This window comes from Echiichthys vipera (genome assembly GCF_963691815.1).
Source record: "Echiichthys vipera genome assembly, chromosome: 1".
Classification (NCBI taxonomy): domain Eukaryota; kingdom Metazoa; phylum Chordata; class Actinopteri; order Perciformes; family Trachinidae; genus Echiichthys; species Echiichthys vipera.
This window is the reverse complement of record NC_139826.1, coordinates 26,448,173-26,465,708: the sequence shown is the minus strand read 5'-3', so window position 1 is coordinate 26,465,708 and position 17,536 is coordinate 26,448,173. Positions and strand designations below refer to the sequence as shown.

The 17,536-nt window shown below is 38.6% G+C and overlaps 1 protein-coding gene across 1 annotated transcript in view; it reads left to right on the top strand.

The window, feature by feature from the left end:
* Positions 1-6,787: 6,787 nt before the first annotated feature.
* igdcc3 (immunoglobulin superfamily, DCC subclass, member 3) overlaps positions 6,788-17,536 on the top strand; it is a gene marked incomplete at both ends in the record, with an annotated part of 54,456 nt that continues 43,707 nt past the window's right edge. The window contains 2 exons of the mRNA XM_083913541.1: positions 6,788-6,854; positions 12,114-12,419. Of these exons, the coding sequence (XP_083769667.1) occupies positions 6,788-6,854; positions 12,114-12,419 (373 nt within the window). The remainder of the gene's footprint in view (positions 6,855-12,113; positions 12,420-17,536) is intronic.

Here is a 17,536-nt window from a genome sequence, read left to right as displayed (position 1 = left end):
CACTTCCCAATAAGTTGTAAGTAATGGTTTATAAGCAATCAAAAAGAACATATGTGGGTTGCCAGGTTGTGCGAAATCCCTCTGTTTAGTTCAGTTCTGTCTGCATGCACATGGGAAAGTTGGCTTGGAGCAATATAACCAGACACACTGAACAAACAAATGTCATAAATCCTAGATTAAAAGGAATACCATTATCATTTAGAAAGAGTAAAAAGCAATAACACTACAATATAAAAAAAAAACAATAAGAAAAACAAATAAAATGACCGCAAGTAAAACTGGCAAATAAGAACAAGTTAAAAGTAATAAAGCAACAACAAGTTAAGGATTTGTTTTTAAACTATGGTGCAAATTTGTTGCTGTAAATCAAGTGATGTTAATGCACACTTAGGCCGGCTGTACTGTAGACCTAATGGATCATTAAAAAAACATTATCAATTACTTTTTAACATTTATATTTTAATGTCATGTAGCTGACTTAAAATTTGCTGTCTGACTGGTTAGTATAAAGTTAGAAACCTACGACCCTTTCTTAATGACTTAATTATCACGTATAACTGTGAAATTAATAGTTTATTCCCCTGTATTATGGTACATTAATATTTATATCTGCAGAGGCGATGACTTATTAGAAAGTGAGAAACTGAGGTGCTTTCTTAACGACTTGGCCAGTAATGACTCATCAGCAAGAGATTTTTAAAAAAACCTGGCAACCTAAACATTATTCTTATAAGTGGCTGATATCAGATCAATAAAGTATAGATGATAACCATTAACTAATACATAAGTAACATTTCATCACATTTAATTTAGCTGACGCTTTTATTGAAGGCGACTTCCAATAAGTGCATGCAACCATTAGGGTACAAACCCAGAACAGCATGAATCAAGTAAGTGCGTTAGCTAAAGAAATAAGCCAAACTGAGTGCTATAAGTGCAGGATGTAATTCACTTTTATTTAATTTTATGTATTCATATATTTATTTAAATAAGCCGTTATCTTATGTTGCGGTCGAAAGAAATGTGTTTTTAGCCTGTGGTGAAAGATGTGTAGACTGTTATTTTCAAACCTTTTATAAATGGTGGGTTATGAGAAAGTGATAAACTTAATTATATTGTCTTGCAGGTGCAATCATATCCAGTTCAACAGTTAAAGTCTAGTAATTTTTTTCTTTACGGTCTTTGCAAACGTTGGTGGGTCATAGGAGCAGGGTTGCAAAATTCTGGGAATTTTCTAATTTGGAAAGTTTCTATGGGAATTAACAAGAATTTATGGGAATAAATGGAATAAACCTGTAATTTACAAAATTGAATGTTGGCACTTAACAGGGATTTTAAATATAGTTGGGGAAAATATATTTTAGCATAATCTTGACTAAAACAACCAGATTTCATGCAAGGACACGGGAGAATAGCACACCACTTACTGCAGGGGTATTGAGGCCATGCCCCCAATGCCTCCATCACACAGCACAGATGATTTCCATAAACCTGGACTATTGAGGCCCAGAGCACAATAATATTGAAGCCATACATCTGAACCCATGGATTACATTTTTCCGAATATTTCCAAAATTCCCTAGCTTAACTTCCCATGGAAAGTTTCTGGAAAGTTTCCGTGAATTTACAGAAAATTGTCAGCTCCTTTGCAACCCTACACGGGAGCTGTAGGCCTAAACACTTCAGAACTGCAGCCTCAAAAATGGATCAATTAACTTCACAAACTTCCAAATAATGGCAGCGTTTTAGATATATATTGTTCATATGTTTATTACACACTACAACCTCAGATTATAGGCTGTTTCCTCCTTTTTAAAATGACCATTATCATCATCAAAATAATCTCTCCCTCGGAACAGCTTTGGGTTTCTACAGAACAACTCAGCAACTCACAAATCACACTGTACCAATTACCAAAGGTTAATGGGATGGCTGGCCTTTCTGGTTTTCCCCGCTCAGCAGATTAAACAAATACCAATGATGGCCTTAATTGGTGTACACTGTCTTCAACTAAAATCAGCTGCTGTTTTCCAGCTGATACTGAAGCTCTCTTTATGACTTAATAGAGGCCCTGACAACAAATCCCAGGTTCCCCGAATAATAAACCAGTAATAAAAATGTGTATAATCCCCCTACAACTTTACGGCCTCACTGTCAGGAGTGGCAGACGTCACACACTCAATACGAGGTGCCCTGACGTGATTAGGTAATGGGTTAGGATAGAATAAAGCAGGGCTGTCTGGACCCATAAAATAATAACAAATCTCCAAAGATAATAAACAAAAATATTGCAAACAGTGGAAAACAGAAAATCAAACTATCAATACATTAGAATGTTATAATTTACTGGACAGAGAATTTCTCTTGGCCCAATATTTAACCCAAATAAAACATCCCCTAAAAAGGCAAACTTACAAAATACAGACTCAGTGACCATAAACTTGCCAAACTGGTAACCATAAAAGAGAATGAATAGACTACTCTTACAAACCTGGACACGTATCTTCTTCTTTTCTTTGTGCAATAACTTTATCCACCACTCAAGTGCAATAATTTAATCTTACTGCACATTTCTTTCATATACAGTCATACATATTCTCTCTTATACATTACCTTTAGATTTAACTTATCTGATTTCATCTACCGTAAGTTTTATTTTACCTGTATTCTTACATCTACCTCATATTTTGACTGCGAGTTTATTGTTCACTGTTTATTGCTTTATACTTTCTGTATTTATTTAGCTAAGGGTTTATTGGTTATCATGTACCGTATTTTTTTATACCTTCCTCTTGTTTTTGTAAGCTGCTGGAAATTCAATTTCCTTGCAGGAGTCATTCCAAAGGGATCAATAAAGAGAAGTCTAAGTTTCTAAGTCTAGAAAGAGCAAGAATAATTTGTGTCCACTGTGAAACAGGAGACGGTCTGTAGTTCTAGCCCAAATCGTTGACACATAGTGAGATATCGCGAGAACATGTCCCTCAGCGGATGAATGACTGGGCGATTCCTTGACTTCTCATCGTGCGAGAGTTCACCAACAGGTCAAAAAGCTCCACTTTTCTAACATTTACATTAACTTCCATCATTGCACTTACTGGAAAGAAGCTAAGTGTTGTAATTTCGACCATACAAACTCAACCATACAGACTCAACATGACTTAACATAAAACGCTAAAAATGCCAACTAACGTTAGCCTAACATTAGCTAACATCGGAACGTTACACTCGTTGAAATGCATAGGACCTCGCGAGATTTCAAGGAATAATTAGGATTTAAATGGATTTTTTTTTTAAATACAAAATGAATTAATTTACAATATCAAGGCATATAAACCATGATAATAACACCTCTCAATATACATACAAGGCACACTGGATAAAAGGGATAACTTAAATTGTATTGAAAATAATATTTCAAATGAAAATTAATATAAAAAGAACAATGATAGTAAAAATAAGGAAATAAATAATAACATTAGTGACTCTTAATTGTTTTGAGGTTGCTAAGGGTCCTCAAACACCTTCTCCACCGAGGACAGATCTTGCATTTTTCCCTTTCATTAGTTTCAAAGCACCAAGATGATTGGCCCCAAGGTCCTGCTTAAAAACAGAAAATAGGGTCTGTTTTCCAAGGATATGCAAAAGAAATAGCCCTTCTATTATGACAAAGTTCCCATATATAAACCTTAGTTCATCTAAATTATCTCACCTATTAGACTGGATAACGTTAGTGTAAAATGGTGATGGATGCTGAGAGACTGACCCGGTGTTTGGTCCACTAAGGGGAGCTCTGGTAGTCCTAAACAAGCACAGGTTTGTTGTTTGGTCTTTTAAAGCATGTTTATTTATTATAACAACAAAACTAGGCTAGCCACTTTTTCAGTATTTTCTGATGTTTCGTAGAATAAAACGGTGAACCGATTAATCCAAAAATAATGGTTAGTCGATCAGGAAAATAATCGTTAGTAGCGGATGACACCAAGGGACATAGAAATTGAAATAGAGTATTTCTTTTTTTATTGTCTAATTGAAAGGAACTAGTAATCCATTAATGTATCCACTAATAAATAGAAGAACTTTAAAAGGATTTTCCAAATGAAACTTTAAAACAGTAAATAAATACGTAATTTAAAAATACATTTTATTTGTGAATTCCTAAATAATATAAGAACACATAAATCACAGCACTAATTACAGTATCATTTGATTAAGCCTGAAAAAGAAGAAGGAGACACATTTATACTAGTGTAGTGTATATATTTCAATTTCAATTCATAAACCTCTGTCAGAGCCTCAATCACCCACCTGGACTAAATCACATCTGTAAATTCTTCCACATTCTCTGTCCACATAGTCATAGTACAGTATTTTTTAGTATCAGTATGTATATTATACCCATACTACACATCCCATACATATCATATATTATATCATATATTGCATGTACATATACATTAGTATTTTATTTTACCACCATCATGCCACTGCACCTTACTATTATTTTATCTTGCTTTATCCCGTGCTTATGTTTAAGTGCCCATGTTCTGTTCTGTGTTTCAACTTGTTTTTTTATACCCAGATATTTTTATTTTTATTGTATCTTATTTTTATTCTTTTGTATTGTATCATATTCAGTTTTACCAGATTGCTGCAACAACATACTTTTCCTTCAGTGATGAATAAAGTAATTATCTATCAATGTATTTATTAGTGAATAAAAAATAAGATAATAACAATAATAATAATACATTTTATTTATAGGCGCCTTTCTAAGCACTCAAGGACACCGTACATTCGTCAAAAACCGTGCAACACAAACAATAATCAAAATGTGAAGTAAACAAAATAATCAAACCAGGTAAAAATAACAACAACACAGTGCAAAAAAGAAAAGTCCCACAAAGGGGAAATTTCCTTATTACAGCAGCAAAGTGGATAGCAAATATAGAAGACGCGTCAATAAGACACAGTACATAGGAAAAAAATATAGAAAAATACGAACAATATAAACAGAGGGAAAGAATAACAGGAACAATATATACACAATTTTTTCAAATGTTTTAAGTATACGCAAAGGCACCAAAGAAAATATTAGTATTGTTTAATGAGATTCAAATTCACCTGAATGAAGTATTTCACACTGTGAAGTGAACCCAGTTGGTGCAGTTATTATCATAATTTATGTCCTCAAAGCAATTTCAGTCAAAAACAACTGGACTGGTTGTTTGTCTAGGAAGACATTTCACCTCCCATCCAAGAGGCTTCATCAGTTCATGTACACATCTGACCAGGCTGGGACTGGAACTGATGAAGCCTCTTGGATGGGAGTTGAAATGTCTTCCTAGACAAACAACCAGTCCAGCTGTTTTTGACTGAAATTGCTTTGAGGATAACGATGACCTGGACGAATGAGAACATTCACAGGATCATAATTTATGATTATTGCTTTTGTTTGTGTGATCTACTGGGAGCATATTTATGATTATCATTAATATTATCAAGGTGTGTGGTCAGTCAATAACCAGTTGTCCATCTGCCCTGCATGATACCACAACAGGTGCACTAAAAGAGGATGATGATTACCTCATTTACTGTATGTGATAAATAGTTGTTGTTTTTTTTTTAGTTTAAAATACACGTGTGGTCCACTAGGGGGAGATCCAGTGCAGCTGAACAACTGCTGCTTTGTTATAACTGAGTCCTTGTTTATTTACCATATCAGCTTCAGGTGAACCATAAAAATAAAACACATCCACTTCACATAATTTAATGTTGTTATTATCTTTTATGAAACCGAGCCTGTTTTGTTAATGCACTAACAGCTGCTGTGTAGTCAGTGTGGACAAAAAGGGGTTTATGGTTTTATTTGTCATTTTGTTTCATCACAAATGTGCAACCACTGACAGAATAAATATCATTGTGGCTATATTCTCTTCATTTATCCGGTTTTATTGTCAGAAACATTAACAGTGGCATATTACTGGGCTGCTGATATGTCACGTCCACGGATTTGGTAATATTGAATGGGGTGGGGGGTTACGTTGCTTATGATGTGTTTATATATTATGTTATATTTCTGCTGCGAGTGTTTGTTCTGTCATGATGAACACACTGAGGCAAACTAAGTTGTATCGCAATAAAGTATTGGATCTTGAATCTAATATTGTATTACATCATAGTTCTGTTATTTTGGGCATACATATCACATTGTATGGATTACTTTGATCAAGACGGCTATTGTTAGTTTTGTATTTACTATCTCATATTTGTACAAGTACTGAGATTGTAGCAGTGTTATTGACATGCAGGAATCGTGCAGTTTTTGTATGTTTGCCATGCGTGAGGAGCGAAGCAGTCGGCTCTTTTGTTCCGAGAGCAGATTCAGCGTGTGTGTGTGTGTGTGTGTGTGTGTGTGTGTGTGTATGTGTATGTGTGTGTGTGTGTGTGTGTGTGTGTGTCTGTATGTGTGTGACGGAGAGAGAGAGAGAGAGAGAGAGAGAGAGAGAGAGAGAGAGAGAGAGAGAGAGAGAGAGAGAGAGAGAGAGAGAGAGAAAGAGAGAGGGAGAGGGAGTGGAGGAGGAGAGAGAGCGGGATGCTGACAGATTCCTGATAGATGGCTAAAATGGCGAAAGCGTGTTCGACCCCAGCGAGTCACCAAACTGTAGCCCTGTAGGTCGGAACATGTAGCTGAAGCTGGATATCTCTGTGTTGGGTTTTTTTTTCATCCCCGTCTATTCACCTCACGTTGTCTTCTGCAAGTGCTGGGATATTTCTTACAAGTGTTTAAATGGCATCCACAAGGCGCCGTCGCCTTGTCCCGTGCTTTTTGGGAATATTCCTAAATTCTTTAATCGGTAAGTGGCATTATCTTATTACCAGGAGAGCTGCAGGGTGTGATAGCTTTGCGGTTAGTGTGCATGCTGCAAGCAGCGATAAGTGCACTGCTGACCAGTAACCCTGAACTTGGCCCCTCTCCGGTGTCCGTTAGTATTTCGGTTGTAAATGCAAATGTGCAGACTGGTGCTGGAGTCAGTGCACTGGGGAATTTGTACTCGCAGGTTACTGAGTCACGCGGATGCTTGAAAGTCTATATAAAGTTACATTTTGTTCGCATTCTGCACAACTTGAAATGCTGGAGCAGGCTATTGGTGTTGTTTCGCCATCACGTCATTATTCCGACTGCATTCAAATCTAGATGCCTAATGAGCACCATAATAACATCCCACACGGAAGCCACGTGCAACATAGTCAGCACAGTTTCTGGGTTATTTCCATATTTATGTGGATGGGGTAACGATGACTAGAATGTAAAGAATGTTCTACTGAAAGGTGTCCACCTAGTGCATCAAGGAAGTCCCATTTGTGCTCACTATAGTGAAAGGTGCAGAAAATACTTTGTTTTATACTGTAGATCTCCTACTGAAGAGTATCTTCCCAAATGTTATTGTTAATCACATGGTCTCATTCAGAACTTTAATACTTATGAGCTTTATTAAACCAGATATTAACTTAAGGAATGTTAGTACGTTTATGCTTTTGTAGTGGTAATTCATGAGATGGATTTACTTTAAGTAAATGGGTAGGTCGCCGAGGTGGAAAGGGAAATACACTCCTATATATTCCAGTGGGCTTTTAGGCTGATAGGTGGGTACTGTAAACCTCCAGAGAAAGAGGAGGGTACAGAATATCCTGCTGCGTACTACTCTTCAAGCTAACTTTAAAAAGTAACACACTTTCATAGACAGAGTTTCATATCGGGAGACTTTTTAAGCTGATGGAGTTCTTGAGGGGTGAGTCCTTACAGCACACCACCCCAGTGGCTGGGGAAATGACAGTGGTTATTGCTCTGGGGATAGATTAAAAGACTGTGGTTATTGCCTGCTGGGGAGAATATTTGTACAGATTAAATGTCAAGACTGTCTCTCTCCTCCTTTTCAAATTTTCCCTTTTGCCCCTTTGTTCACTGTGATAGACAGTTTCTCTCTCTCTCTATGCGAGGCCCCTTAATTCAAAGGCAGGAGAGAGTACTGAGTATTTGCAAAGCATACCACACAGGGACCCACAAAGGCCCCGACTGGAATCATAGAGACTAGTACACAGTGGTTCATAACATGTTCAGTCAGAGGGCTGGGAACAAAAACTTCAGAAACACAGCTCTCGGATGGATGTAGCTCCAATCTATCCATCGCATCAAAGAAATGAAGCTCTTTTCGCGTCTGCCTCAGAGATTAGATAAAGTTAAGATAAGGCACTTTTTATTCATCGTAAGCACAGTTGATAAGAAGCAGTAAGAATAATATCTGCATTAAATCTCTTATGGCCTGAAGAGCTCAAATCAAAAATGATTCAGAAGAACTCATGATAGGAAGATTTGAGTTTATCAGAGGGCAAGTATGAGCTCTGAGAACAGGCTGCCTGAGACGGCTGGTGTCTTTCAAGTGTAAGCAATGATGTTAAGTCAAAGTATGTGAGAGAAAAATACTGAGAACTTTCACTCAACGGCGTAACATTATGTTGCTGCTCACTAAAGTGTCTCTAAATTAATTGAATTAGATTCAAATCCACCAGAATGTGTTTAGTTTATTTTTTTATTGTCTCAATTTTATTGTCTGTTCCCCCTTGTTTTAATGTGTCACATTTTTATTTTGTTTATTGAAAAAGACTTGAGCTGCATTGTCAGTGTAAAAAGTGCTGCATAAATACAGCGGTTACTGTAAGGATTAGGGCTGTTATAGAAAGGTACAACAGGTGACTACTTCAGTGAGAGGAGATTGTGCAACAGCTCAGGGCAACACATGCACTGTTTCTCAGCATTCTTGTGTTGCATTTTACTACTGTAACCTCTATTACTGTCATTTGAAAAGAAATGTAAGGATTAATCATTAATCATCAAGCAGAAGCGTATAGAAGGGAAAACAAGTATCAATGCCGCATGCATGGTCTTCCCCCTGGAAAAAGAACAAATGTTTGTTTTTTAGCCAGACATTATAGCCTTTATAAAAAATGAATTGAGCTGTTCTTTTGATGATCTTTATATTAGCTTGTCCATTCTTGTGACTCTGCTGTTTCATCCATGCACAAATACTTGATCTAAATGCAAATATATGGCTTCTGCTGTGCTGCTGCTGCTGTGCTGGATACTTAATACATCTGTAAGTCTGTTTAATGCTCACCACCCATGTGGAATGTAGGTGGCATGCATCCCTTTTCTTTGAAGTGGAAATGCTGCTTCAGCTTTCCATCTACAGTTCAGTGAAATCGATGGCAGATAACTCCACAGTTATTCTCTAGTGTACAAAACATTCCACTTTTAAAACAAACTTAAAGTGGTGTGTTAGCGCTGTCTTAATAAACTTAACAGGTTATTTTGGCATATGTTGTGTTAATTGTTATGGTGAAAAAGAGTGAGCTGCAACAGATAGATGATAAGAAAGTGAGAAGGGAAAGCAGCAAGTCATTTAGCAATACAAACCCACTCTAAATCTATAACCCTGTACTATTCTGTTGTCTTATGCAGTATTTAGAAGATACTAAAAAAGTTTTCCATAGGGGCATCATATGATACGATGCCAAGCACATGTCTTGCTGCCTGTAAGAAGCCTGTGGCGTGTCCTAAGCTCACTTACTCCATCAGTGGTGCCCGTGTCTGCTAACTACATCTGTCTGTCAGTCAGTAGCTGGTGTGTGATCCTAACTCTACTGTTGCAGCAGTAAACCTCTGTGCCAGCCACACTTATCTGTCAATAGTAAGCCAGAGCATGAGCCAACACTTGTCTCTGGTCTCACCCGGTAATCCGACATAGTGTCTCTTAACTCTGCAGTAAGATATGTGTGTGTGCGTGTGTGTGTGTGTGTGTGTCCTTATCTTACCATGAAAATCCACGCCTGTATAAGATTCATGTCCATGAACATGTGTTTCTTGTGGCTAGGCGATGTTCTTTGCCACCAGTTTTCACAGCTGTGCTCTCCCTCCGCACACCCTCTGGATGCCGCTCAGCATTCACAGACTTTACCTAAACCACACAAAGTAGTGCTGGATGATATGGCCAAAATCTCCTATCCTGATATAGGTTATTTCAGATCTCGACAACGATAAATATATCACTATATAGCATGTTTTCTGATAATTTAATCAATGGATAGTCTATGAAATAACCACATGGTATTTCTGTGTACCCCTGTGTAAATACTTGACAAATAAAAAAAATCAGGATTTTCTCATTTTATGGTGTTTCGTACCAAATGAACGTAACATTTTCGATTTTAGGTTTTTTTCTAGCTATTTAATTGATATTCCCTCAAAATATTTCATCAGAGTTTCTGAAAAATTTAAGTCAGTAAATGCTTGATATTGTCAAACTAGATGATGTAATTGTATATCATGATATCGAGATGTGATTTCATCATGATGCAATTTTATTGAAAGATGATATATTATCATATTAAATTATCGCCAAGGCCCTAACTGTAAGTGCAAAATCTGGCTATGCCCTGTTTCCCCTGTTGTCTCGATCAGATTCAGTCAAAAATTATTTTCTCTGACCTCTTTCACACTGTTGTTTGTCATCTTCTACTCACCTGGAGCTCAGAATTGATTAGTCGGTCACTTTAGTGGCATGCTTCATTCAGTAGGAAAGCCAAAGCCCAAGAACTTTTGCATTGTTCTTGCTTAGTAATAGAAGAAACGGAACATTTAAGTCATGAGAAGTATTATGCAACATCAATAAAGCTATTTAACAACTCCAAATCAATACCATTGTAACACATTGTACACTGAACTATTATCATCCTGTTTGCTGCAAGTTGTGATAACATCGACTTATGTCATTTGACCAGAAGCATTTTCCTTACATTATTTAAGAATTATCCATGATTTGATCATGAGGTGTGACTGACTCGATGTGTGGCTACAGGCTCTTTCTTTGCTATTTCTTCTCTGCTGGCCATTTCCCGTGTGAAAACGTGGTCTTGGCTGGACCAAAGGAGGCGGAGCTCTAATGGTCAGCATCATGTTGGCGAGCAGCAGCCCAGGCAGGGGGGACACTGCTGCCAGCTAAGGGTTAAATATTCCTCTACCACCACCCCTTGTTTTTCACAAGAGATAGCACTGATGTCTCTCTGGTCCCATGGCCATTTACTTTCCGTGCTTGTTGAGTGAAGAGTGAAAGGGGGGGGGGGGGGGGGGGGTACATAAAGGAAGGATACAGAGCAAGAGAGGAAATGTTTCTTTGCATTATACTCCATATGTGATCTTCTTGGAGGAGTGTGTCAATGAATTCCTTGTCTGCACCTAAGGGGAAGTATTTCTCAGCTGGAATTTGAGGGATGGAGCGGGAGGTTCTCTGTTTTGACCCTTGTGCTTTGCCCCCCCTCCGCTGCCCTCCCTCAGCCCCCTCCCACCAGATTCCAGGGCCTGGGGCAGAGACTGGTAGTGCTTAGTCCATCAGCAGCTGAAACATGATACCAAGAGAGCCTGCTAAGCTCCTCTTTTATATTACCAAGTCAGGTCAGGCTGTTTACATCCTTTATTTATTGTTCCCCCACCCCCGCCTCTTTACCCTCAGAAACCGCAAACACAGAACATCAGACCTCATCACTACAAATAAATGTCACATCATTTTGTACCGAGAAGTGAAAAAGACAGTTATCACAGTGACAACTTTGTCACAGTTATCACGGAGACAAAGTTGCTACCACTGGATAACTGCTACAACATATTGAAGGCCGTATGTGCCGTACAACAGTACACATGCTCATGTGGTGCATTCGATCCAATGAATTCCCTTGTGACTGTAGCCTGAAGGTAGCTCAGTCAAGGCTTTTTATTTGTGACCTGTAAGGCCTTGTGAGCTTCTATCAGTTATATGATATAATGAGAATTCTTCTTGTTTGTTTAGGTGTGAGGGTTGATGGGAACATCACATCACATTATGCCACAACTGTTGCATTAGTTCATGCCTCTGGATAGATAAGTAGGTATGCAAAAGAAACTGAATGGATGTGGAAAAACAGCTTCAGTGTTGCGGTTGATCATATTATCATCTTACCTTGACAACTGATATATTATATATTATATATTTATCATTTTTGTTTGTGTGTGTGTGTGTCTTCAGGTGTGATATGCGAAGCAGAGCTGTCATTCACACTGGAGCCCAGTGACATCATCGCTGTACAGGAACAGCCTCTCATGCTCCATTGCCAGGTGGTCGGCCTCCCCCCAGTTACGACACAGTGGAGGCACAACGGCCTGCTTTTAACTCAGGATCAGCATCACACCACCTTCATCAACGGCTCACTCCTGATCGCTCATTTCCAAAAGACCAAATCTGATGGCTCATCTGACGAGGGCGACTACGAGTGTGTGGCCCAGAATTCTTTTGGGCTGGTGGTGAGCCGCAAAGCCCGTATTCAGGCAGCAAGTAAGTCTCTTTCTTTTGTCTTATAGCGATGTCCTTATCTGCTTTGTTGCCAAGACTTATAGTAGATGAGAAGCTCAAATCCACTCTTATATCTATCTGTTCAATATTCACCTTAGCATATTGAATGGAAACGGGTGACCAGCCAGCCTGAGTCTGAAATGCTTTGTAAACACAGGTCAAAATGTCACAGGACTGACACCCGTGACATGTTGACCTGTGTTTACAAAGAATTTCTGACTACTGATTGGCTGCGGATATCATCTGGCCACACTTAACCACTAAAAGTTAATGTCTGCGGTGAGTCAAACTCAGTGGATTTCATAGACATGCATGTTAGCTTGCTGCCGGCCGCACTTTGCTGCTGCTTTGTGTGTTTTCAGCATAACATTATATCTGTGAAAGTAGCAGTGCAGTGTTTTTGAAGTATATTTGTCAGTGAAGAAATGCTACAACTCCGAGCCACACTCACGCCAAGTTACCGTGTCTTTTTTGCTAATGTTACCTGCTGAAACTGGGGACAACTATTAACATTTTAGCGACAAGCTGCTCTCCCAAGTTTTGCTTTAATATAGGTGATCTCTCCCTCACTGCAACTGACAACCACTAAGCGTTTTGATAATAATTGCATGATGATGTCACCTATATGCAAATTAGCATGTAAGCCCCCTAAAAGCCCAGGGAAAACCCTGGCTCCACCCACGCTCCATCTGTTTTCCCATTTTTGAATTTGAAAAGATGCTGATAAGCAGACTCTTGGCTGAAATGTCAGATTTAATGTGCACATATTAAAGTGGTATTGATCCTTTCATTTAACTCTCCTTTAAGGAAATATCTCAACTGGGTTTTAATTTCATGCTATTTTTTGAACCTGTGTGTGTGAGTTGTTATTCTTATCTATAAATTCTGACTTAAAACCTTAAAATATCGTATCATCTTGAGATATTTCCTCAGTAGTTTGTGTGAGCCTATTTGTGTTGTCACCAAGTAAAGTCCCAAGTGTCAGAATAAGAAATCAATAAGATTGAGAAATGTATTTATGACACAAGCTGCAACCACAGTCACTTACTTAAGTTTGATTAGGTTGTGATCTGAGTCGCTACAAATGTAAACAATGTAATTGAAATATTGCCTTAAGTTATCACATTTCAGTCCAGTCCCGCTCATTGGGATAGTGCTGTGCTGTAATGTACTTAATTTCCCCGGGTGTGGAGTCATTTGAATATTTTAATATAGTTCTTTGAGTGTAATGAACATTCTGATGCTCATCTATGGTGCTGCTTAGAAATTCAAGCTTTTGAATTAAGCATTAACAAACGCTCATGCTGAGAGTCTCCAAGCTGCTTTGGGAGAGTATAATAAGCTCAAAACAGCCCACTCACTGGTGGAGGCATCAAGGTAAATCTTCTCTGGCTTGACAACCTAATCTCTTATTTAAAGTAACTTTAGTTCATCATTAAGTTCTCGGCATTGTTGCCATGTTCATTTAACATTTTTATATCAAAGTCAGTCTGTACTCTGTAGTCCTCTCTTCACTTTTCTCTCGCACACATACAGTGCGGGCCTCAATTTACATTAAATCAAAGCAGCATCAAGGATGTGCACATTACTCTGTAGACACGCTGAGACGTTGCAGCAGCTTTAGTGATACTGTACTGTCGCACACTGTTTTGAGTTAAGACTTTCCGAAGGCTCTGTTATATATATACTCAGTAAAACAGAGATGGACAAAGGCTTGCAGAAGCCTGTTGATTCCCGGGCTGTGTGTAGACAGCACACTGCTGTGCTGTTGTGGCCAATACAGCTTTTCCACTCAGCGGGATAGGGAGGTTAGCATGGATGTCTCACTGGCCAAAGGGAAAAGTCACTTCAGCTCAGTGGCTGGCGCTGTCAAACACATGCAACCTTTTAAAGCCTCCCCAAAGGTTCTTTCTTCTCAAAGGTTAGATTGTAGCTGCTATATTTTCTGACTTTAGTAGAGTTTTCATAATTTTTTATTTCTCAGGATAACTTTGACATAGTGGTCAGAAAGCATGAGGAAACTTAAAATCCACAGATTGGAACTAATAGGTCATCACCTGAACAGGGTGCAGAGAAAACAATGGCATTTCCCTGATGATTTGTACTGCAGCACTGTGTTGTGTCTTATCCATTGCTTCATTGTGGTAGCATTCACATGTTGTTCATTTTACTTTTTTGTTTCGGATTTTTGATAAGACAGCGAGAATCAGTTTGATTGTCGGATAGATGGAAATGTGCTTTAAGGTACAATTTTAAGTTGGTGTACTAGCTTCAATTACTATTGTTGTTTTGTGGGTGGTATGGCTCAGGAGGTAGAGCTGAACCCCGTAACCACTCCTGATGAGCTGGTTGACACCTTGCGTGGTAGCCTCTGCTATACTGTGCCAGTGTATGAATGCGTGTGTGAATAGGTGAAAGTTGTCATTTGTTGTAAATGGGGATGCTGTTCTCTAGTTCTATGGATAAAGATGGAAATTTGTAAAGAACAAACTTGTGATGCAGTTGAGTCGTACAGCAATCCAGTCTTCTCTTAACTCAGCCAAGCACAAACCATGCCCGACTGTCCCTGATTAAACCATTACAACCAACCAAACTCTCATTAATAAATAATCAATTAAAATGTTAAGGTGTTGCAATGTATTGCAATTAACCATTTAATGTAATATTCAGCTTTTTAAATTCAAGTTAGCATAAAAAAAACAAGCATTATGCAAGCGTAATGCAATCCTCCCTCACTCACTCACATCAGAGCTTTTCTGAAAGCTCTGATGTGAGTGAGGGATGTATGTGAATACAGATTTAATCAGGGTGAATGAACCTGACCTGGAGCACACCGTGGACTTGGTGGTTCAAGTTAAACATCATTCATGGTGGAGGTATTCTGTTTTGGATAGGCTTTGCTCTTCTGCAGATCCTTTTCACAGCTTTTTCTCTTGTCTTGTATTGATTGGGAAGAAACGAAAGGATTACTGAAAGTCACATTCTGACCTCTGATTTTTTTGGTTTGTGTTGAGCAGTCTTTGAAGGAGAGGTGTTGCATGAATGGAGGCTCTGCTATAATGAAGGTCTGTCCCTCCTTAAATGGAGCCTCACTTCTATCAAGGCAGCAAGATGCCATCACTGTGAAAATAATCCTCCAGAGACCTTTCAAAGGGTCTCGCAAGATAAGAAGATCTGGTTGTAAAATGTCCCTCATATTTCCCATTTTTACTCACTAATATCTTTTGTATTTTGGAAGATTAGAAAAAAAACAGTAATGTTTGTGTTGTCATTGTTTTGCAGTGTATGAAAAATGTGCATATTGTTTTAGAGGTCACATTAATGAGGGTTTCATTGCACCATTAGCTGTGGTAGTTGACTTCCAGTCTAACCTAGAGATCTTGTACTTTCCCTGTTCCTGCTCCTATCATTCATAAGTAAGAATAACGGTGTTCCTACCTGCAGTGTTTCAGTTAGGCTTTCTTCAAATGACTCTATGTGAGGATTTTTGTGTTGTACATTCAGTAAAATAGTTATAATCCTTCATAGCCCAGCTTCTTTCGCGGGCGCTGGTTCAGTACAGAAGTGTTCCCCCGTTGATCAATCCAGAATTTGTTATTATGTTTTAGGTCTTTAATATAGGGTCTTAAAGGAGCGTAATCTTTGAGGTGAAGTATATTCTACGGGGATTTGGACAATCGGTGCTCTATTTCATTCTCTCCTGGCTCTCCAGATTGCTGTACTGGCCATAAATAATTTAGGATAAAGTGTTTTCATTTTGTTTATGAAGATAAATTGCCCAAAATAAATGTAAATGCTCTTCGTACAAAGATCGCTGACTAGTATTTGTTTCTTTTTCTGTTCCAAGTGTTTGTTAATGTTGATGCTCTCTTTGTGTTTTTGAGGTAATTCGCAGTGTTATAGTCCCTCTCACAACAGAGCCCTGACTTGTACCACTGTGATGCAATGGGTGGTGTGAGTACCGAAGCCTTTTAATAGCCCTTCCAGTGGATAATGCTTCCATCTTATCCTCCACACTACCTACCTCCATAAATTTCACTTTTTATTTGCTTGACAACCATTTGTGTGAGCTCACTGTCGGGGGCTGGTATTGGACGGACTCCCCGTCGGCCCTCTAAATAGGCGGTCGGTCCAGGAAACTCTTTTTTTCCTCCTAAATGTTATCTCTTTGATGGTCGGTTTCTCTCTCTGTCACTCTCTCTTTCCTCAGTTTCTCTAGGACCTCCTCATTAGCTTACATTCAGGAAGCTTTTCATCATTTGGATGAATGACAAGCCTGGTACAGTGGGCCTGGCCAGGGCTCCTGCCCCTCCCCCACAGAACACCCGTGTCACCAGGCAACACACCACAAAAGCCCCCCTGTTACAAAATAGCTTTTAGGATAAATTGAAATGACTTGCTTTTGTCTGTTTGTCTGGAATTAATTGGAAAGAGTTGAAGCTTTGTTAAGAAATAATTTATTTTTTTCCCCCAGTCCCATTCATATGTGGAGACTGCAATTGACCTCAGGGACCATTCCAAAAGATTTGCGAACACAATATGAAGTGTGCTGAGAAAAGCCAAGTCAGTGCAAACATGAGGAGAGTGAAAACAAAAATAGTAAAACATGCAATAAATGCAGGTACGATAACTGGGCATTACATCTGTTATTTATTTTATTGACTGCTTCAGTATAGACATAAAACCCTTGGCTGCTAGATGAATTTCCACCTTGTTTGATTCTGAAATGGTCATGGTTAATTTAACTGCAGTCATAATGGTAGGCTACTGAATGAGACTTTAATAATAATAATAAAAAAAGAAGAACCTAGGGGGTTGTAAAGGATGAAATAGGAGAAGACACAGGATGCCTGTAAAAGTGTCTCAGTTTATACCCATTCCTCTCATTTGTGTTGATCTCCTTTTAGGGGTGTGAATGTAAATAAATGTGACGTTGACCTGGAGTCTGATAGAACCTACATGTCTAGATGTGGCAGAAGATGAGAAGTTGCAGCATGCTACATTTAAAAAGCTGCATGGATGGATTGCCACTAGCAGCCACTCAGGCTCAGGCACCAGTTGGTGAGAGTGATTTATGGGGAGCTCCTGTTTAGTTTACG